The sequence below is a fragment of the Parasteatoda tepidariorum genome, chromosome 3 (assembly GCF_982258835.1).
Source record: "Parasteatoda tepidariorum strain Cologne lab strain chromosome 3, Ptep-v5.0, whole genome shotgun sequence".
In the NCBI taxonomy this organism is placed as follows: domain Eukaryota; kingdom Metazoa; phylum Arthropoda; class Arachnida; order Araneae; family Theridiidae; genus Parasteatoda; species Parasteatoda tepidariorum.
This window is the reverse complement of record NC_141757.1, coordinates 13,271,177-13,295,107: the sequence shown is the minus strand read 5'-3', so window position 1 is coordinate 13,295,107 and position 23,931 is coordinate 13,271,177. Positions and strand designations below refer to the sequence as shown.

Genomic DNA, 23,931 nt, shown 5'->3' with positions numbered 1-23,931 from the left:
TATTCGCAGTGGTAGACGGATTATGGTTTAGAGTTCTCTTACCGTCAGGCTAACCGTGGGAGGTTCTCGTGGTTCTCCTCTCGATGTTACGCAAATGAGGGGTAGTTCCATCAAAAAGTCCTCCATACGCACTCCATATATATATATATATATATATATATATATATATATATATATATATATATATATATATATATATATATATATATATATATATATATATATATATATATATATATATATATATATATATATATATATATATATATATATATATATATATATATATATATATATATATATATATTGGTGATTCTCACGCAATAGGACAAACAATTGACAGTCTCTTGTTCCAAGATCTAATAGTATTCTACCGATAGAACCTTTTTTTTTTAAAAAATTAGTGAATAGTATTTCTGTTAGCATTTTAAAATGACTTTGCACTAGTACTGACTGTTTTGTATAGTTAAAAAATTTATTTGAATATCAAAATGTCATTTTCCTGGTATGTCACAAACAATATTTCCAATAATAACTAGCTTTAAAACTTTCCATACATTTTTCAATTATCTAATTTTTTTTATCTCAACCGTTGTAAGCATTTCTAGAATATATGCAGAGGGTATTATTTCCAAAAACTTTGTTGAAATTTTTTTTTTCTGTCCATAATTTGTTTGTCACATGAAAATCATTCATTTTTCTGGCCCCTTTTTTTCAGTAATTTATAACCAAAATAGATAGGGCCAGCCATCTATATCTTAGGTTAAGAGATTGATTAGAATACCATCCTATCAGAACATATCTAATTGCGGAAATAAAGAACCAATTTTCTGAGTCAAAATGTATTTCAAAAAATTTTACAAGGTGAGTAGGTTTTCATGTTGTTATTTTCATGTCTTCTTGAAATCATTAATGACATAAACTATTTAGATTTACCTGAGTTATTTCAAGAACTCCTGATGTTTTCTGCGGAAAGTAAAGGTCTTAGACAGAAATGTTAAATTAAAGTACGTAATGTTAAATGCTGTAAAATGGCAAATTGTCATTATCCTGGCTGTCATTTTCCTGACTTATAAATTCCAGGACATTAACACAGTTATCAGAAATTTTTTTAAATAATGCAAAGAGGGAAAGCAAATATTAACCGAATACCCAGTTTACAAAAGATTGTACAAATAATATGCTCGCATGAAATTAAAGTCATTTATTTACTTAATGATTTATTATTATACGCTATTTTATTGTGTACATATCAACAACAAAAACAGTTTTGATTCTTTCTACAGTGGATAAAAGAATTAATTTAAACAATTCATGGTCCATCTAACGCAAAGGCTTTAGGTTATTTTTTTTTCAAAACACAGATAGTAATTGAAATAGTATAAAGGATAAGCTAAGAACATCACTGTACAATTTAATTCTGGCATAGTCTTTAAACTCTGCTTGGGTGTATAAGTTAAAGAATGTAATAAAGTTGAAAAATAAAATTATTTGAAATATTTTAAATTTAAATAATATTATAAGAAAGATTCAGATGTAAATTATTATAAAATTAATTAAAAAATTCCTAAGATTATAATTTTCATTGTAGGAGAAGTTCATAAAGATATCAAAGTTAACTTTATTATTTGTGCTAGTAAACAGACGGCTAATCACTTTAAGTGGCCCGGGAAGAAAGACTGTGTCAAAATTTCTTAAAATATATCACAAATTCAGAAATGTCTGCTCCTTACCCAATATCTTCCAGGCATTTTACTTCCTCTAAAAGCTTCAAGATTAATGAAATTTTACAATTTTTTTTTGTTTTTCTTTGTTTTAACTGTTTCTTTGCAAATTAAAGTGTAGTAAAATTAAAAACTATCTCGTCGTGTGTGTTACTCTCTCCCTTTCATTATACTTAACTAATTTGTTCAAATTGTACACTTTGATTATTTTTTGGAATTTATTTACATGAGAAGTTAAAATTAACTTCTCTACTTTGTCTTTTTTGAGTTTCTTAAGTTGAGTTACTTACTATTAGCTTAAAATGACTGTTTTCTTAATTTCTAAGCTAATATGTCATTTTCCTGGCATTTAAAATTTGGTAAATTTCTATTTTATTTTTTTTTCCTGAGCAAATGTCAGTAAACTACACTGCTGTCTGTAAGATATTAATAAATGTAAGTAAATAAATATAAAAAAGAAAAATTTAGATAATTTTGAAAACTTTAAATTTGAAGAATTTCCAAAGAACTAGGAGGCTCCGCCCCCTGCTCGCTGACGCTCGCCAACCCCCGAGAATTGCTACGCAATCCTATGTGGTTCACGCCGTGAACCATGGCTCACAGCGCTCGCTCGCCAATGAACACAATGTTCTAGCTCAAAGACATAGTATATTATCATCAAAGACATAGTATTTTATCATCAAAGACATAGTATTGTACTTAGGTAGAAGAATTCTATCAATGTTCTTATTGGCTTTTAAAAAAGTATATTAGCTATTTAGATTGTACATGGTGAAAAAATCAAAACATTAGCTAAATGAGAAACATATTAGCAAAATAAATTATCAAATATTACAGTTACTCACCTAAACTCAACTAAATGTGTATAATAAATCAGTTTATGCTAGAAATTATGAAAGTTTTAGAAAAAAATTTTATTACTTAAAAATATAAACTTGAAACCCTAACTTTTCCTTGTGAGATAATAACCCTCAAAAAGTTTTTCATTTTCAAGAACACAAAAATTTGTTTTATCTCCAAATGAAATATTTTTTGGTGATCAGCATTATTGAAATCAATTTCTATATTAATTAACATTTGTGATGAAGTACATAATATTTTAGAACAAAATAAGGATGTTTTACATACAATAAATTAAAATGCATGGCTGTTAGCATTACCCGAGAAATACCACGTGGAGGTCGCCATGCTACATTTCTAATCGGGGAGTTTTGATTTTGGCAGTTCCCCTTGCTTACTGCCAATAGAAGTTTCAATTAAATTTTTTCCAAAAAACATTTTTTTCTGTAAAGCTCTAAGAAATTAACACTAAGCATTTATAATTTCTTTGAAAACACAATTATAGATTTGGCATCTTGGAGCAATTACTGAAAGGCTGTCAAATGACTTAACTTTTGACAGGTCAACATAAAGTTTCCCATGACTAAAAACTTGTTTAGTCAATACTAAACTGATTTTCTCAAAAGTCTGATCTTGTGACTTATTTACAGTCATGGAGAAGGCCAGCCTAATTAATTCCTAATTGAGTTTAAATTAAATATTATCGTGTTTTTAGGGCATGAAACTGAAGTGAACAACCTGATAATGCTCACTCTGGTTATTGTTTCCTTTTTTAAAAGCGCTATATGTTGAGCCACTTCATGTGACATTTGCCATGTGACATTTTTAGCAGTAATCATTGGCCGATTTTCTAACGTTGCCATTCGGGGAGTTGTAATGAGGCTTTTTTTTTGGTGCCGTGTAAGAGAAATATATATATAGATACATTATTTTGAAGTTATACTTCTTATGCGACTTCCAACAAGGTTGCGTTAAATGTTTAAAACTGCATTTTTATTGGCCGGGAAATCACGTGGTAGGATCCAGTTTTCCCTCATTCATTTTCATATTGTTTCTGTTCTCACTAGCATAAAAATAATAAAAGTCATAAAAGTATTGTTTTTCTATAAATATTTTAGTTTGATTAGATACACATATAATTTAATAGGGTAGTATTTTTTATTTTCAAACTTAGTGGATAACAATTGTAAAAAATGAGTGAAACCAATCCCACGGACAATGCGACGGATTAAAGGTTATGTCAAGGTACGTCTTTTGTGAATATCAATTGATTGTTAGGTTTTCTCTTTTCTAATTGCCATTTATATTTCACCAAATGCAGCCATGAGATATTAATAAATGCAGATATTAAATTATTTATTGCAAAATCTTTCTTGCCGCTATCCACAACAGGTTCACAAGCTCTGGCAGACGTTACTGGTGAAGAAATTGTTTATTGTGAGCGGCCTGTGATCCTTGCAGGAGATTTTAATGTGAATTTCTAATTACCTGAAGTTGAAACATTATTAACCTTCCTTAAAGACAAATTTGGATTGGAAATGATAAATGGTAGAAATGATCCAACAACCAAAGGGGGGACTACCATTGATGCAGTTTTTGCAAGAAATATTGAAAAAATAGAACTCAAACATTTCGTATCTTACTTTAGCTATCATAATCCCATTGTAAATGTTATAGATTTGGATATTTCTCCACTCGAAAATGATAATTAAAAGATGCGATCAATTGTGAATTGTAAGCATTGTTAATAAAGTTTGTCTAAAAGAAATATGAAGAAAATAGAAAAGAAATAGAAAAGAAAAGAAATAGAAGAATATGATTTCACTAAAAATAAATTTCTATCCCTTCCTATTTTCATTTCCACATTGCGAAGTTTAACTTCTTACGCGCGGAGGGACTCCACGCACTATTTATTTTTTCCTCTGTTACTTTGATAAAATCACTCAAATTCATTCACACTCGGTCACTTAAAATCTCATTCAATTAAAAACTGAATATAAAGTACACCAGATGCTGCGCTTGTATTTAAAATATTCAAGTTACAGTAATTTATTTTCCGAGAAGATACGTCAAAACCATAGCGCCATCAAGTCCCTTCCTTCTATAAGCTAATAGATCAATCGATTTTCTGTTAGAATTTTTTTTAATACGAATCGAATAAACGAATAATAAAAAAAAGAAGATATATTGATCGAGTACACTGTTAGGGCACTTCATGCATAAACTTGCGAATGCGTTATGATCGAAATGAAAACATTAGACCATTAGACCTAGTGTTGCATGTGCCAGTAAAGAAAGATAATGATGGCCAAGTTAAAGAATGGTTCTCTTTCCCCCTGGTGTGTATGCATCATTAAAGGACGATTCCAAAGAAGGAATCGCGTGATACATTTTTCTTGTAAGACAAAGAAGAAGAAAAAAAATCCATTCCAGGTATTTAAAGTTTAAATTAAAGGGCAAAATGTACATGCAACGACCATTTGCACGAAAATGAATTGAGGAAATGAGTTAGTTTAACATTTAGATGAAATTAATAAGACTATTAAATAAGATACAGTAATATCGATAAACGGAGACATAAGCTCTAATAGCACTTTTATACGGAGATGGGGGTTTGAAATTTTAACAAGGAATTTTTTTTTTCGAGACCTTGATATGTTTAAGAATTACAAACCTTTCAACAAATGCTTAAAATAAAATGTTTGTTTAACATTCATCCAAGACTTAAAAAAATAAATATTTATTTATTTTCATTTTCAAATACGGGTTTGAGTGGTTTATACAGAAAATGGTGCATAAATCTAAGACAAGATAGACAGTGAGAAGAACTTATAGTATGAAATAAAGAAAGACAAGATACATCCGATCAAAGATACATCCGTGGCTTCGCCGCCATTTAAACCAACTACAGTAGAGTCCCGATTATCCGAGTTATTGTGGACCACGACTAACTCGGATAACTGAAAAACTCGGTTAAAACGAAGAGTATAAAAAAAAGAAAGAAAAAGAGTTGGTATAAATGTAATAAATTTAAGAAATATAAAATTTATACGAGTATACCACATACAATTCCTATTATTATTAGAAAACTTACTTGAAAAAACTTAAAAAGTATACTTTGCGAGAATTAAAGAGTTTTTACCTCAAAGCCGGGTTAAGCAGCGCTTAATTATTTTAGCCGTAAACCCAAAAAATTGGGTCGGCTGCTCGACAACGGTTATAGCGAGCTGTAGTATCTCAGGGGATAGTTCTCCTTCCAATGAAATTTTCTGGGTTCTCATCCCACCGAGGGTTGGACGATACTTATTCCGCACCCGGCTCAAACTGACCACAATGCTGACGTAAAAATATCGTCAGCGGTAGACGGATCATGGGTTGGAGTCCCCGTACAGTCAGGCTTATCGTGGGAGGTTTTCGTGGTTTTCCTCTCCATGTAGCGTAAATGCGGGTTAGTTCCACCAAAGAGCCCTCCACGAAGGCAAATTTCTCCCAATCCAGGAGTTCTTCTGTCTTCTGGATTGAGTTCAAAATTACAAGGCTACAGAATTGAGCAGCGGTAGTCGTAAATTCGAAAATTGTGTCGGTTGTTCAACGCCGTTATGAAATAAAATAAAATACAATATTACAAATGAAGTTTTTCGGGTCCGTAAAGTTGACATTGCAAAATAAAAACAAGTTATTTGAAGAATATCCACAATATATCTTGCAGTTGAATAGTTGATGAAGTATAAGGAGAAAAAGTGATGATTATGCCATAGAAACAGATGTTATTTACACTCTATTTTGGTATTTAGAAAGGGAGCCGGTCACTGCAGCAGTAGAAAGCGGCTATGGGTCTTATTGAGCTGTCTTCTCTCACAGTTTCGAAAAGAAAAATTGCGCTGAAGTTGGCGGTTGGGTGCCTTAACAAATAAGATAGTAAAAGAACAAAAAGTCAATACGAGGGTTGCTATTTATATTTCTGGCCTAATAATGAAAAAACAAATATGTAGGATCGAAATTGGTTTCATTGTTTTTCAAAATATTCTCCATGATGATCAATACACTTTTGCATGCGTTTGAACCAATTTTCAAAGCACTTTTTCCAGTCCGATTGAGGTAACTCCAAAACATGCGTTGTGAATGCATCAACCACTTCTTCGGAGGCCGAAAATCGTTGTCCACGTAATTTATTTTTGATGTGTGGGAATAAGAAGAAGTCATTGGGTGCCAAATCACGGCTGTACGGCGGATGACCCATCAGTTCGATCTTTCGCTCCGTCAGAAATGCCTTTGTTTGAGTCGATGTGTGAGAGCTCGCATTGTCATGATGAAGAATGATTCGTCTATTCTTCTGCTTTTTTCGAATTTCTCTGATGACTTCTGGCAAACAAATGGTCGTGTACCATTCAGAATTGACCGTCCTGCGTTGCTCTAACGCCACTGTGGCCACATGACCGTTAATGCCGAAGAAACAGGCAATCATTTGTTTCGATGTGCTTCTTTCTCGAACAACTTTTGTTGGTTTTGCCTCGAATTGGAAGACCCATACAGTTGATTGCTGTTTTGTTTCCGGCTCATATGCATAGATCCATGATTCGTCACCTGTGTAGATGTTATACACAGCCTTTGATGTACCTTGAACGTATTTTTCCAACATTTCCTTGCACCAATCGACACGAGCCTTTTTTTAGCGTTTGACAGATTATGCGGGATCCAACGCGAACTAATTTTTTTTACGCTCAAATGTTCATGCAATATTTTATTGATGCTAGTCATACTAATGTCCAAAGACGCCTCTATCTCACGGTATGTCACATGACGATCTTGCTTTATCAGTTCACGCACAGCATCGATCTTTTCTGGCATAACAACGGATTTTGGACGACCTGCACGGGATTCGTCCTGGATCGAACATCGACCACGATTAAATTCGTTATACCAATTTTTTACAGTGCTGTAGGATGGCGCTTTATCGCTGAGTAAAGAATTAAGTTCATCGAAGCTCTCTTGTCTTGACAATCCACGTCGAAAGTTATGAAAAATAATGGCACGAAAATGTTCACGATTCAATTCCATTTTTTGAAAGAGAAGAGCTTTTCAATTTACTGTCAACAACACAAATGAAGCTATAATGGTAAATCGACTGCTGAATTTATGTTTAAAAATATCAAACTTTCGATTAAAATCGTCTGTGGTCGCCTAGCAACACTTACTGTTGCCAAGGCCAGAAATATAAATAGTAACCCTCGTATATTGATCAATAGGATCAATTTTGAGGTCTTTGAAAATTTCTTTGTTACGGATAAACCATTGAGCCTTGGTGAGTTAACGCAAAGATTTTGTTTTGGTTAGTTAGTTAAGTTAGTTTGGTTAGTTAGATATTAAGTTGGACCCAAGCAGAGGATTCATATGGTCTGATCACATACAGTTTGTCTAAAATAAGAACTCCTCCAGACATTCGTCTGAACCTGTGGCGGTGACTATGGTAACGAGGTATGACTATTTCAAGAAGGGGTGTGGAGTCCCTGTTTTGGAGGGGTTTCGGCTCGGGTTGGCGAGAGAAAGGAAATCTCTTCGGTTTATTGTGTTAGTTTTAGAGTGAAGTTCCCCTCCTTAAAATGAGCCCTTCTTGTTTCCATAGCACCAGACGGCCTCAAACCTTGCGGCGAGAGGAGCTTAGACAGACTATAAACAGGTATTGTATACGTTTTAGTTTCAATTGCATATTGGAGTTGTAAAGTATGCCTGCAGTTGCTTGTGCTTTGTTTATAATATTCTGTACATGATCATTGCAGTTGAGAGTTTATCCAAGGTATTTGATTTTGTTGACTATTGAGATGGTTTCATTGAAGAGTTCTAATTGGTTCTGTGGTAGGATATTGAGGGTTCTCTTCTTATGTATTATAAGGAGCTGTGATTTCTGACAGTTGACCTGAAATTTCCAAGCTAGACATTATTCTTCTACCTCGTAATAATTTTTGCTTCTATAACCTGCTCTTGTATATAAGATTGAGTGAAGCAAATATTCACAAAGACCTCATGGTTCCGACCCTATCACAATATATTCATAAATAAAATGCTGATTTCTTCGACAAGGCAAACAAATTTAATGCAACTTTAACCAGATATTTAACTTTGAAAACTAAAAAAAATGTATAAAATACAGACCAATAGCCGCTCACTTTACATCCGACGCCTCATATCACAATCATCGAAATAAATAAAAGCTTTATCAAATTTCTTATCACAGATCCGATCCACCTATTACATCAGTTTCAACAACTACAATATTGAAAGTTCTATCAAGTGTTTCCCCACGTTGACCATCAACCAGCATCCAAAACTCAAGTCATACATAATTTAGAGCAAGTTGCTCCGCTTCATTTTCATTATTATTATTTATTCAAGCAAAGTGCTTGAATTCAAGCAAGTGCTTGAGTCAAGCAAAGTGCTTGAATTGGCAGCAACCACGTTGCCTGCTAACCTCAACGAAGCCAAACAAAATGACAAATACTACACGATGAATGGGATAGTGGTCGCTTCGCGGCCCAGTAGCCCAGATCCAAAACCAAGACAAGACAAAACAAGACAAGGCAAGGCAGCTGTGTCTAGATCGCGATTCGTCAAGTCTTCTGATTAATCCCCATTAGTAATTACATTTGAAATATACTGCAGATATTATTGGTTTGAAGAATTTATTGATCTAAGATCGAATTTCAAAATGCCGAACATAAACTTTTAAACTAAGGGTTACTTTAAAATCATTAACTGGAATTCCTGTGTTCTCCAATCCTGTAAGATTTAAGTGAAGATGATATTAAATCACTCTATCGATTCTGGCATTATGCATATTGGATGAATACCAAAGCTTTGAACAAAATGCAGAGATGCCAACTGCTTCGGACACGCCAAAATAATTTTTTAAAAAAACGGTAAATAACTACAAAGTAAATTTTGCAAATATTTGACTATTTTTGATTGCTTTTTAAAAGGTATAGCATGACATATGTACTTTACTTACTTTATTTATAAAAAATTGGGCACCTGGGCCGCGCAGCGGCCCCTATCCCATACATCTAGAAATTTACATAAGTTTAAAGTGATAACATTTTGAATTTAGCAGTCGATGTGGTAGCTAATACAAAATTACAAGCACTTTGCTTGGGTAAATAAACATTTGAATATCGAAACTAAAATTGACACATATAAATATAAACATGATTTGAAATATATATATATAGGTTGACATATTTAAATATAATTGATATAACATTTGAATATCGGATCTAAATTGACACATATAAATATAAACATAATTGGAAATATATATACGTAGGTTGACATAAATAAATATAGTAAATATAGCATTTGAATATCGAATCTAAATTGACACCTGTTGACATATTTAAATCTAAACATAATTTGTATTACATATACATAGGTTGACATGAATAAGTATAAACAGAAATAGATAAATATTAAATTTCTACATTTAACTGGCACACGTTTAATTAAGATATATATCGAAAGTCTAGAATTTAGAGTTCAATGTTGAAATGAAAAATTCGGAAATGAGAAATAAAATGTCACTGAACTAGAGCGGTCTACCCAAGGATCCTTTGCAAAAGACGAATCACTTCTTCATTTTTTAGTAGGTCTTTCAGCTCTTTCACTAGTGATACAAGTCTGTGAGCCAATTTAGCTGGTGTGGAAGGAACAGCACAAGGGCCCTTCCTGCTGGGGCGGGCTTTGCATCCCGTGTAGTTTGCGGTGTGAATTTCTCCACAGTTGCAGCACTTTGGTGGTGTGAGTCTATCCTTACGACATTCGAAGGATCGGTGGTTATCAGCGCATTTCACGCATCTGGGAGGTGCATTGCATGTCCGTTGAGCGTGGCCATATTCCTGACAATTAAAACACTGCAGCGGTCCCCGACCGCCACGAAAACGTTCTACTCGGACTGGAATCCGCTGCATGTCTGTGATGGTGAAAATTTGCCGGTGATTCTCCGTTACTCTAAGGATTGTAAGAAAAAGTGGGAGGAGCCTGTAGGTCCCGCCGACTCTTCTTTTAAACTGTATTACGTTGTGGGTTTCGATGTTTAATTTCCCTAATTCAATGGAAATATCCTCTGTTTTGAAGTCAAGTGGTAGTCCACGGATTAAAACTTTTGTAAACTTGTTATGTAGAACTTTCACTGAAGTTGTGGGTGGATCTGGAGCTTTGTTGAAATACTGTTTGCATTCTGATGGTGCTAAGATAGTGGAGGTCTCTAGCAGTGAAGAAGAGCAGCTATTTGTAGTCGTGATTGCGTAATTATCTTTAGCTTTTTTGACATCAGCTGGCTTTTTCTTCTTTTTCCTTTTCTTTGTAGGAGGTTCTGTGTTGCTTTTGTAAATACTTTCTGAGTCAGAGGTCTGTTCCGTATACTGGTCTCCGTCGTTGATTTCCATATCTGGGGCGTCAGCTGAAGTAGTCGGCGTTTCAGGCGTAATTTGTTGAGGTACCGGAATTGAATTGGCCGAATAATATGGTCTTACAGCTCCTTCGGGCACTTTAAAATCGCTGAGCGTGCAATAACTTCCTCTTTTGGACCAGCAATGGAAGTGTCCATATTCATCTTCAAAAATTTCACCGGGCTTAGCATCTGGCTTTATGTAGTTGGGATATATCACCGGTATTACAATTCTCTTGATGAGCGTGTGAGTAATCTTGCCGCCACGTCCACAGCGCCGAGATAGCATTTTTGCAGTAATTAAAATGAAATGGTCAAATCTAAACTTTACCTCCTTTGCTACATCCAAACATAATTGCAAGAGAATGAAATACGTATTACTCACTCGAAAAGGAAAATGGTCGATCAGCAGTCAGCATGAAATGGTCCGAAATCTTGAATGCAAGGTCCATGAATCCCGGTCGATGAGCGAATGACAAGGCAGGTCGAAGTGATATCTGTCCAATCTTGCATGACGTCAGCGAATCCAACTCCCTCAACACCCATCATTTACCGCATGACATATGTACGATAAAGTGGTGAATTATATAAGCCTACGAATTATTTAGAAATAGTGGTGGATAAAAATACTATCTGAATCTATTAAACCAAGAATCGCAATTGATAAACTACCACATATTTGCTGTCCGGAGTAAGTTGGCATCTCTGAAAATTTATTAACATGGAACTTTGAACGGATAAATCCGAGCAACACTAAAATCTAGATAAGAGATAAGTTAAGTTTCATTTCTTCAGATGTGTGTTGGATATTTAAAAAAAAGACCTTTAACAACGCATTAAGCCAAAGAATCCTACTCCATTGAAAATCTTTGTATATTAGTGCAATTATAGTGTAAATACCAGGTCGAAAAATTTGATGGTTAATTTCTTAGGGCAGTGTTTCCCAAAGTGTGGTACGCGTGCCACCAGGGGTGCGGGAACAGTTTAGCGGGGGTACGCATTCTCATGCGAACTATCTTGCAACAAGCGAAAATTTGAAAACTTTTTATTTGCAAACAAAGCTAGCCATGAAAATTTACGATTACGTAATTTTCTATTAGCTATTTTTTGCAGAGTGAACAGTTAATAATTAGTGATGTCAACAGCCAGTTGTGATTTTTAACTTTTGTGCAATTTTTTTTTAGTAAAAAATACATTCATTTTTTTATTAGTGGTACACAGCGTTACAAAAAATTTAGAAAGGGTACACAAAAGTCATAAGTTTGGGAAACACTGCCTTAGGGTGTAGGCGGCACTCGACGTGAAACCACGCGATGAGGTTCAGGGTTGTTCTGATTTAACAAAATAAGATAAGAAGTAGGGGAGAGTCGGGTAGCCCCGCTCACTTAAGGAGTATTGCTTATATTTCTGTATAATATTGAGTAATAATCAATATTTTGGTATGTTTCTATTGTTTAATCATCTAATTAAATAATGCAAAGAGAATAAACCAAAAAAAGAATAGTTTAACTTTAAAAAATAGAAATTTAAAAAAATATGTTTTTCAGCTCTTTTCAAAATGTGTCGGGTAGCCCCGCCCAGTTACAAAAATTATGTTTTTTGGCTGTTTTTTCAGGTGTAAATGAAAATGACCAATGTATTGACAATAGATAAACCTAATTTATCATTTTTAGCACAAAATTGTTTTATTTATTACATATTTATATACTTTCAGTGAATTCTATCATTTAATAACAACAAATGTCATACTTTTTATTATTATTAATGTATATTAATATATTATAATATTAATACTTATAACATTCAAATTTGAAGCAATAAAATAATAATCTTTGCAACCGTACATTTATCGACGAAATAAAATTGAGCTGTACCCGACATTCATGTGAGCGAGACTACCCGAAATCATATTTTTTTCGTAAATTTGTAATTACTCGAACAATTTTTCACATATAAACTTCTTTCTTTGTGCAAATTAAACTTAAGACTACATACTTTAATGCTGTATGTATAGAAAAAAATATTTTTTTAGTATTAAAATGAAGTTTAATCGAAACATTCAACCATTACCATGTTACCAGCTGCATAAATACTTGAAACTTTGAAAATAATCTTTTTTTAATATAACAATTTGTGTCTGATGGCCCATTGACTTGAAAAAATATTCTATACATATGAAATTGACAGTGGGCGGGGGTACCCGACACTCCCCTATACAGCAAAAATTTCGAAAAAACTCGTAAACTTTTGTTTTTTAAAAAACTTGAATGTAAAAAAATTAAATTATTGATCATAATTTAGTTAATTTAGAATAATTATGCTTATTTTAAAAGTTTTAGCCAACTTAAATTCATGTTTTTTTTCTCAGGTTTTCATTAAATTTGAGTACGATGCGTGAAGGGATGATATCAATTTTAAACTTTTTTATGCCTTTTTTTTTATTTTTTTATGTCTTTTAGTAATATTTATTTATCCAAAAACAAATAGACAAACTCTTTCAAAATTTGATTAAAAACAATGGATACCCAACTAAAGTAATTAAATTCGTCATAAAATCATTGAGTTAATTGCATATTATTGTAAATAAATTTACTAAAAATTTTCTTTGTTAATTTATATAATTTCTCCATGTGCAAATCCATTTCGAACAAATCCGTGGCTAAAATTATTTACTAAAAAATTTCTTTATTAATTTATAAAATTTCTCCATGTGCAAATCCGTGGCTAAAATTATTTACTAAAAAATTTTTAAAGTAGGAACGCACTTTAATACAAAATATAATACAAAATATAAATAAGAACGCACTTTAATACAAAATCCCTCTATTTACGCTTTTACCTCAATTTGCGCACCTTGTTTCTTATTTTGCAATCTGGCAATATTGTTACGAAAATATTTTAAATCATTCTTGAAAAATTTCCCTTTCATGTAAGTTCATTTTAATTCACTACTCGCTTTATAGATTTCATTTCATATTTTATTCTGTATGTTCTTTATATTTTATTTTCTGTTTTTACGTGATATTTTTATTTATTGTGTTCTATTTTATTTGTTGTAATTTTTTTTGTGAAATCTTTTTTTGAGTGCTCCTCACACTTTTGTATTGATATATTTTACTTTGGCTATATTGATACAATATTAGAAAGCACTCCTTTTTGCGGGCATAATCGTGTGAGCTGATAAAAATATTATATCTTTTTTTCTCTCCGGATTTTCATTAATTTCTTTTCCTTTTTTCGGATTTTTTTCCGGTTTCCTATTATTTTTATTTCCTCCCCCCCTTTTTTTCATATATATATATATATATATATATATATATATATATATATATATATATATATATATATATATATATATATATATATATATATATATATATATATATATATATATATATATATATATATATATATATATATATATATATATATATATCTATATATATATATATATATATATATATATATATATATATATATATATATACAAAAAGGCTCTCAAAAAATCCACCAAAATTTTTAAAGTGGGAATAAAATTTATATGATAATAAATATTCTTTGCTTTAATATAATTGATCATAGAATTTTCATGATGATTTAAAAGATTTGGGAATTTATTGCGCATATACAATTCTGACATGAATTATGAATATTATCAAAAATGAATATTATCAAAATGAATATTATCAAAATTGAAGTGGCTGTGAGATTAGGAAAACTTAAATTTTTTTGATGAGCAGTTTATTATTACTTTGATATTTTTGGCGAACCTTTGGGAGGAAAAAAATACTTGCAAATTAATGGAATTGCATCTTGTTGCTATGATTGATGAACTGAATTACTAAAAGTAAAATAAAATTAACGTGTTTAAATTTCACATCTGCCCCAACTTTTATTGAAAGCTGGAATGATTTACGCCAGTGGCAAGAAAATGCTAACTAATGGAAAGTGAAAGAATTTTGCAACAACTTTTGTATTATCATGGAAATAGCACATAAGCATTTCACGTTTTCAAAAACTTGTTTTTACACGTCTCGCGTACTATGTGTTAATATAATATATTTTCAACTTCATTACAATAAAATTAACATAATTTTATTTTTGAAATACCATGCGATCTCTGTTTTACAATCATTTCTGATGTATAAATATAAATTTCCAAAAGCTCACTTAGTTGTCTTTTATTGTAAGTAAAAAGCGTTAATTTTTATTTTCGTAAAAAATAAAAATCAGCTCTTCAAAAATAAATTAATTAAGAACAGTTAAGTGTTTAAAATACCTAACACTCTCAAAAATCTGAACGTACTTAACAAAATACAGATCAATCTAGAAACTCAAAACAATTTTTACATTTCCTCTGTACTTTCTGTTATTGATGTAAACAGCGGGGGGCGCTGAAGTAGCTCCCACAATGCACTGCGAGCGCAGGGAAAAATCAATTACGGCGCACTGTCAACTAACAAGATGGCTGTGGATTTTGTAGCTACGTATAAAATATTAGTTTTAGGAGATAGTAATGTGGGTAAAACTTGTATAGTTCATAGATTTTGTGATGAAACTTACTATGATACATATATTTCCACAATAGGTAAGCTTAAATAGTTTATGAGCATGAGCATCTATTTAAAACATTGCATGCATAATGACATTGGAATACTGAGAATACTGGACAACGCAGTCCAGTGTGAAAACAAAAACAATCTTTCCTTCATAATGTTCGTTTTTATTATTTTTCTTAAACAATTTTAGATATATACTAAAAAATTAATAATTCTCAATCTTAATTCTGCTTCAAATAAAATGGAAATTTAATTAAAAATTATAATTTATATTCATTAAATGAAGCTTGTTTTCTTGCAGCTTATAAACCATGCATGCCAAAGTGTTATCCTTATATTTTTTTTTTTCAAATGGAGAAAAATGAATTGATCAAAAAAATATGTTTATATGGTATCATGATTATAATTGTTAATGATTGGAATGAAGTTTTTGTTCATTTTTCGAACAAGCACTCAGAAGCTGTAGTATCTTTAATGAAAATGTAAATCAGATCTGTTACTTATACAGAAAAATTAAAAAACTGATAGTTAAAGCTACCGTTTCTTTCCGAAAGAAGTAAACTTTGTTATATTTCTGTCACTACCACTACTTAGCAACAATTATGATGCATATAATTATCTGTCTGTATTCTTTCAAAGCTAGACCATTGCAATAATAATTGTAAATAATGAATAGTTTAGCTCTCTTGGAAAGTAAAACGTAGAAATAAAATACTCAGACTACCACTTTTTTTTACAAACAATAGACAGTCGTGCTTAAATATTACGAAAAAATTTTTACAAAATTATTGCGTTTAAATGGAATAAATAATGGTATGTTTTAATGAACTATGAAGTTCATATTATACAAAAATGAATAATAAATATTATATGTTTTAAAAATATGCAAGTCTGTTGCACACATTTTTTTTCACTATAAATGATAGTAAAAAAGAAAAGAAAACAGGGCGATATACATGCTATGTTTTACAGATACAATTACGTAATGTAGAGATTACAATTTGCTCTGGCTTGTAGGCATATTGTTTCTAAAGGTAGCATAATTTACGTTTTAATGTGTGATTTTTCAATTAGTAAATTTAATAATATGTCACACTTGTCAACTTCTCCGTTCTTCTGAGAAATTTTTATCTATTGATAAAAATTTTTCCAAAACAAAATTCAAATTAAATGTAGCTACCAAACAAATTGTAAAAATAAAATCTTCCAAGAAAATTTGGAAGAAAAGGCGGCCACAGGCGACTAAAAATCTAAAACTAAATTCATTTTTACTTATTTATTTATTATTCAAACTTAACTACCACTATGACTTGTATTTCAAATTATTCATATTCAGAGCAAAGCATTCTTTACATTTATTTTTAATGAAAAAGTATGTCATAAAAAGTTGTTAATTATAATTTCTTTTTATAAAATTTAAAATTTTTTGTCTCCACTTTTTGCATATTTAGCCACCCGTGTCAACCCCGGAAAGAATTGGCTGGTATGATATGTTATTTTGACCACCATTATGTAGAAAAAAGTAAAAAGCTCCTACGAAAACGATCCAATCAGATACTCACAATATTTGATGCTGTTGCGATTTTCTAAAAACTCTTTTTTTTTTTTTTTTTAACGAACAGAATTTTTTCAAATCTGCGTTAGAGCTTAAGCATTCGCCTGTATGACCTTATATATGTCTTTTTCAACTTTTCTTTTGTGTTTACTCTGTATTTTGTCTGTCCTTGCCGCGAAGTGCTTGAGTTCTAAAATTTGGACATTGACTATGAGGAGCTATTTTTGTTCCCAATCCGAAAAATCATTTAAAAATTTTAATTATTCTCTTTTTCTTCGCTTTCGCTTGACATTAGTAATTTCATTAATAAAATTGCAAACGATTCTGTTTAACATTTTATCGCACGTTCTTTGGTGTTTACTTATTTTTTACAAGTTCAGTCATCAACGTGAATGTCGTGTGGATCGACGTATTGTGCGCCAGAAAAAAAAAATGGAGCACCCCGAATAACTTTTGATCCTAATGATCGGATCTTCACGGTCTAGGACTCAATCTTAACGATTCGTGAGGGTGACCTTAGATATGCACATTAATTAGTGCAGACGATATTCTAAGTTACGAATTCAGACGCAAAAAACTACTTTCTCTGAATAACGGTCTAGGACTCAATCTTAATGATTCGAGATGGTGAATTCAAATATGCACATTAATTAGTGCAGACGATATTTTAAATTACAAATTCAGACGCAAAAAACTACTTTTTCTGAATAATGGTCTAGGACTCAACCTTAATGATTCGAGAGAGTGACTTCAAATATGTACATAAATTAGTGCAGACGATATTTTAAGTTCGGATTTCCCCCAAAATGTACATCCTTCCGCAGTCTGTGAAATATGGTTTCCACAGTTTGATCAGAGGAGCGATCCAAAGTTTGAAACCCTTAATGTTAATTTTACTTTATACGTATTCCACCATATCTCAAAAATTTTTAAGCGAAGTGAAAATTTTTTGCACATATTCATAAAATTCGTTTGTCGATAATTGCACGGAAAAATTTAATTTTAGTAACTTTTTATTATTTTATTTAGTAATAGTCGAAAAATTTGAAAATAGTTAATGAAAAATCGACTTTTAAATGCACGGCTTTCTTAAAACTCTTTAAGGCTCTTTTTAAGGAACAGCTGTTTAAGAATTTTACAATTGTGAGCAAAAAATAATGAAATTCACTGATTAATTCGTATACTTGAGGCCAACCCCTCGAACTATTAAGATAGAGTCTTAGTTCGTCAATATCCATTCCCTTAATTGTAAAGGTATTCTTATTATTTATTTTATTTTTATTTATTTACTAGCTGAATATCAGTAATAAAATAATGAATAAAATAAATAAAATAATAAGTAAATCAGTGCGGGGCAACACTACGAAATCATACTCTAAACTGAATGGCATATACATTTTTAAGGTAAATAATAAATTAGAGAAAATAACCTAAAGCGATTTTATGAACATGGGTATGTTTAATATAGCAGAATTGTTTTAGTAAGAATCTTTTTGAAAATAACCAAAAACAAAAAGTTTTACGAAAATAAGTGGTTTAGCAGAACAACAGATGTCACTTTTTCGATGTTTTTACGTTCCCTGTAAAAAATAATCCAATCAGTCACAGTTTATGTGAATGTCTTAAACATTTGCGATGGAAAAAAATTTGTATCTCAGGTTTGATAATCTCTTGTTATGACTGTTTAATTGAATGCTAAAACGAAAAACTATCTGTGACACTTGATGAAAGCTAATTCTGCTTATCTTTGTCTTACAATAAAGCCTTCAATTATTTCAATATTAGCATTTACCTGCAAAATATTACAAAATAATTTTTATGCATTCATATTTATTAATTAATTATTATTAATTATTATTAATTAATTATACAGGGTGTTCCGTAATGATCATCCTTAACACCTCACGAAATTTCTTGCGTTCCCTAATCTGTTGTAGGTAAGACTGATCGATTTCTGGATTAAATAGTTGTTGCTGTTGTTGTTGTAGTTCATTTACGTCGCACTAGAGCTGCAAAATGGGCAGTTGGCGACGGTCTGGGAAACATTCCTGACGATGATTCGAAGACATGCCATCACAATTTTGATCCTCTGCAGAGGGGATGGCACTCCCGCTTCGATAGCCCAACGACCTGCGCGAAGTCGAGCACTTTACTGTAGAACAGTTTAACGAGGACCAATACCGTACACCCTCGGTCCCGACGCAGACGGATCGAAGTGGTCACCCACCCGCACACTGACCGCAGCCAGTGATGCTTGACTTCGGTGATCTGCTGGGAACCGTGTCTTAACGATCATTCCACTACGTGACCCGGATTAAATAGAAAAGAGTTGGAAGTCGATAATAAGTCTTATTTTTTGGGTGGGTTGTTCAACTACGGTTATAAAATTAAATACGACTTACCTGGGCTGCGGAGGCTCAGGGGATAGAGCGTTCACCTTACAATGGCGTAACCTGATAGGTTTCTAGGTTTTCCTCTCTTTGTAGCATAAATGCCGGTTAGTTCCATCTAAAAGTCTTTCGTGAAGTCCATTATATCCCAACTCTTGATCTGGGAGTTCCCTTATCTTCTGGGTTGGGCTCAAAATTACAGGACTAAAGAGTTGAACATTGATAGTTGTAAACTAAGAATTGGGTCTGCATTTTAATGCCGGTTCAAAATAAAATAAAAACGTTCAAAATAAGATACTAATGTTCAAAATAAAATAAAACACGCACCTCCAATTTTCATCAAGTAATCAAATTGTTTTTATGTTAGTGATATTGATAGATTTCAATAGCACTATTGTATTTGTTTGAATTGAAATTCGCCACACCTAATATCCATTTTTTAAATTACATGTTTGACACCGGTTATGAAAATTCATATTAAAAATGGTGGTTACAGAACACCTAGGATAAGAATTTTATAATATTTTTTTTTCTTAACAAAAGGCATTCGAGTAAATAATCAATATTAATTATTAATGAACTTCGAATTATATTTAATTGAATAAAAACGTGATTCGCTTCAAAAATATATAAATAGGAAATAAATAAACTTATTTTTTTTTTTGAAGAGTGTGAAGTTTTAAATCAAGTAATATCTTACCCCTTCACTTTCTTGGGATTAATTTCGTATCATATATTTTAATTAAAAGAATCTATACCTGCTAAAAAAACAAACTTAAGTTGAAGGATCTAGAAGAAGTTCAATAACTTCTGTGTAATAAAGTTCATTGATTTTCGTTTCGTTGGTAAATGATTGGCGCAGAGATAAATGATCCAGTTCTCATTTTTGCAGAAGATGAAACCACCATTTATTAAATTCGTTCTTGCATTTTCATCTTGGATAGTGCAAGAAACTTTTAGTTTGGGAAGAAAAAACTGCAGCGCCACCTATATCTACGATTCTTCTTTACTTTATGGGTTCCTTTCAAAAAAAAAAAAAATGAAATTTTTCTGAAATTGGTTGTTGACACCAACCCAAACATATACAAAATAAAGTCCGATTCGTTATTTCAGAAGCATTTTTTTTTAAAGTTTCTCTAGAAAGAGTTACCTAATAACTTTTAGAAACTTTTAAATATTCAATGTTGATACACTTTGGTGGAAGGTGGAATTAGTGATTTTATTTTTCGACCCATTTAACCCAGTAGTATACCACGCGATATAGAGGACGGAAATCACTCCATCATAGAACGTTAAAGGTTGCTTATCTCTGACCGATTGTGTTTAGCTTCTGTTTCGGTTTTAACCGGGCAGAAATAAGCAACCATTAATGTTCTACGGTGACGTCACTTCCGTCCCCTATATCGCGTGAAATGCTGCTTAACCCGTTTAGGATCGTGAGCTCGCGATTTTCCCTTCCATGGTATCATATATAAAAACGAGCCTTTCGTACTGTAACGGCCCAAACTCATACGGGCGGGCTTGTCTCAATTCGGTACTCTTGTATTACGTTTCGTATTAGTACAAAGACGTTCTCTTTAGAAACGTGCGGAACTGGGGATGTGCTTCTTTTTCCTTTCCGAGGGTCAAGCATGGGAAAGAGAGATTCTTTATATCAAAGAAAAAATGTGGAAGCACACGTGTATTGGCATTCATTTTGCTGACACAAGAAAACACCATTACATCAACTTATTGCTAACAGAAAATACATAAAATTTTATTGCGACTAGTTTTTTTTTTAGTTTTATTTACGTCGTACTAGAGCTGCACAATGGACTATTAGCGACGGTATGGGAAACATCCCTGAGGATGATCCGGGTGGCTAACACCTGTAAAATTTGTTGTATTGATGAGCATTTAACATTGTTTTTCCAATCTCTGTCGCCAGGGAAAATAAAAATGCTACATTTTAAATGCTTTACACAATGCGATGATTTTAAATTATATACATATATATAGTCTTGCCGTGAAGAATTATCTGTGCCTTAGAACGGACAAATATCTTAAATATTTTAAAAGCTATTAAACTTTTTTTAAAAATCACCAATTTTTCCATCTATAGTCTGTTCAACGAGAACTGATAGTGAAAGTAAACAAAGCGGCGTGCTATTTGGCGCAATACAGTTGTCTACTTGGCACCGGAATAATGACAAATAGCGCCAACAGTCAAGCAAAAACTCTTATTTTTTAGAGGGTGTTTGTTTTGCCGTGGTATCTTTTTGCAGGTGTGTCATGAGCAATATGGAAAATAAAGTTATGGATTTAAGTCCTCCTAAAAATCGGCAGCAGAAATCTTTTCATAAGTAAAGCTGAGAAGGAAATAATATTGAACATCTATAAAACAAAAGTGCATTCAAAACCAGATGTTCCAATCATTGATGTGGCTGACCATGCGGCTTCTGCATCGGGAGTTAGCACAGCTTCTGTTTTCAGAATTTTTAAAGAATATAAAAGGGATGGTATATTACATTCACCGAAGAGGACTAAATCTCGTAAAACTTTTTTGGATAACATTGACGATTTTGACAAAAATGCTGTAAGAAGAAAAGTTCATGATTTTTTCCGCCGTAACGAAATTCCGACAATAAACAAAGATCTCAAAGCTGTGAACGATGATTCCATTTTACCAAACTTTAAAAGCACGACATTTTATTCCCCGTTAAAAAAATTAGGCTTCAAACTTAGGCCATTTAACTTTTAATAAATTTTTAAAAATTTTTAATTATGAAATTAAAGAGTATTTTTTTAACATATTCTTTCAATTCTATAAGACTTTTACGATGGAATTATAAAAGTTATGTTTTGCATAGATATTTATGCAAAAAATATTAAAACTAATTTAATCTAAACTTTTTAAAAAAAAAAATGCATTAAAACTATTCTTAAAACAAAATTATGTGTTTACTGAAACAATTGGAAACGTATTTTTATGTAAATATTTTAATTTTGCTCTTTCTTATCTAATTTTATGGTATCAAAAACCAAACATCGTTTTTGTTTTTCTATAAAAGCAAAAGCTCTGTCGATTCAAATGAAATCGCCCATTCAGTGAAGAAACCGTTGAAGTGGCAAACCTTGGCGATCAAACAGCAACCCTTATGTTTACTTCCACTATCAGTTTTCGTTGAACGGACTATAGATGGAAATTATCAAAATCACTGCCCTGTTCTCAGTTTTTGAAAATTTTTATGGTGGAAGTTTTTAAATATTAAAAAATTAGACCACAAACACTTTTCATTTTTACAAAACTGTGGCTTTTCTCCATATTGACGTTTTGCACCATTTTCAATATAAGCGCTGGCTTTAGATAGGCTAAGCTTAGCCTAACAGTCATAAGTAACTGTTGCAATCTCATTTCATATGATGACACAACCTTCAAAAAAGATCATTGCGACTAATAGGTTGTGGACTAGAATTGTTTAGTTAACCCTAAAAAAACATTAAATTTTTTTAAAGGTTTTTGTGTTGGTTATAGCTAAGGAGACAGTGAGAGGCGAATGAGAACACCCCGAATGCTTGTCTATGAAGATCGAATTTTTGCACTCAAAGAGGAGGTGGTTTACAGATGCTGGGGAATGACGATGTTCACACAAAGGGGAGACCACAAGTCCGATCTTGTTCGAAAATTGCATTTAATGGACTTGTGTTACTTCGGACACACGAGATTAAAACATCGAATTATCGGTTTAGAAATTGGTTGAGAGAAATTTCTTTTTAACTGGGTGAGAAAAGGGGAATCGTTTGTAGCATTTCGAGTTGATCCAGAAATTATTGGTTTGAGTCTAAGCGTGATAAGTATGAAAAGTCTTCGGGAGAGATAAAAAGAACGGCTCGAGGTGATTTTTTTAGCCAGTCTATCCGTGGTTTCATTAGGGGGGATGCCAACGTGCTCTCGTAACCAGGCAATCGTTAGAGATTTCACGGTGACACTTAGTACACTGAAGTGGTTCATAAAAACCATGTAGTTTAAGAGACCATGTAGTTAATAAAAATAGTCACACTGGGGCCGGGATAGCCTGGTTTGTAGGGCATTAGGCCCTTGTCCACGAGGTTGTGAGTTTGACTCCTGGTGTAGTAAATGGTGATTGGTGCACGTTAAATGTGTTTGGACGCACATTCCTCCATGTCCTCGTAACAAATCATACTTTAGGGGCACTGAATTGCAGATTGATAGTTCTCAAATTCCGGTCAAAATTACGATCTGTGGATGGGTCCGCCACATAAACGGGTTGTGACGTGTGTATGCGACATAAGTCGAATTCTTTGCCATAGATGGCGCCACTGGAAAACAAGCTGAAGTTCACCTCCTATACCTTGATGACATACGGCTACAACAACAAATAATCACAATGTTTATCCCACTGCCCTTGAAAGACTACTACGGTAG

At 32.3% G+C, this 23,931-nt stretch overlaps 1 protein-coding gene across 2 annotated transcripts in view; it reads left to right on the top strand.

The window, feature by feature from the left end:
• The first annotated feature begins 15,425 nt into the window (after positions 1-15,425).
• Positions 15,426-23,931, top strand: part of LOC107440188 (uncharacterized) — a 48,453-nt gene continuing 39,947 nt past the window's right edge. For both annotated transcript variants that reach the window (XR_015432426.1, XM_016053041.5), the window contains exon 1: positions 15,426-15,589. Coding sequence is in view for 1 of the 2 variants with exons in the window: in XM_016053041.5 (XP_015908527.1) it covers positions 15,466-15,589 (124 nt within the window). In the remaining variant the exon portion in view is untranslated. The remainder of the gene's footprint in view (positions 15,590-23,931) is intronic.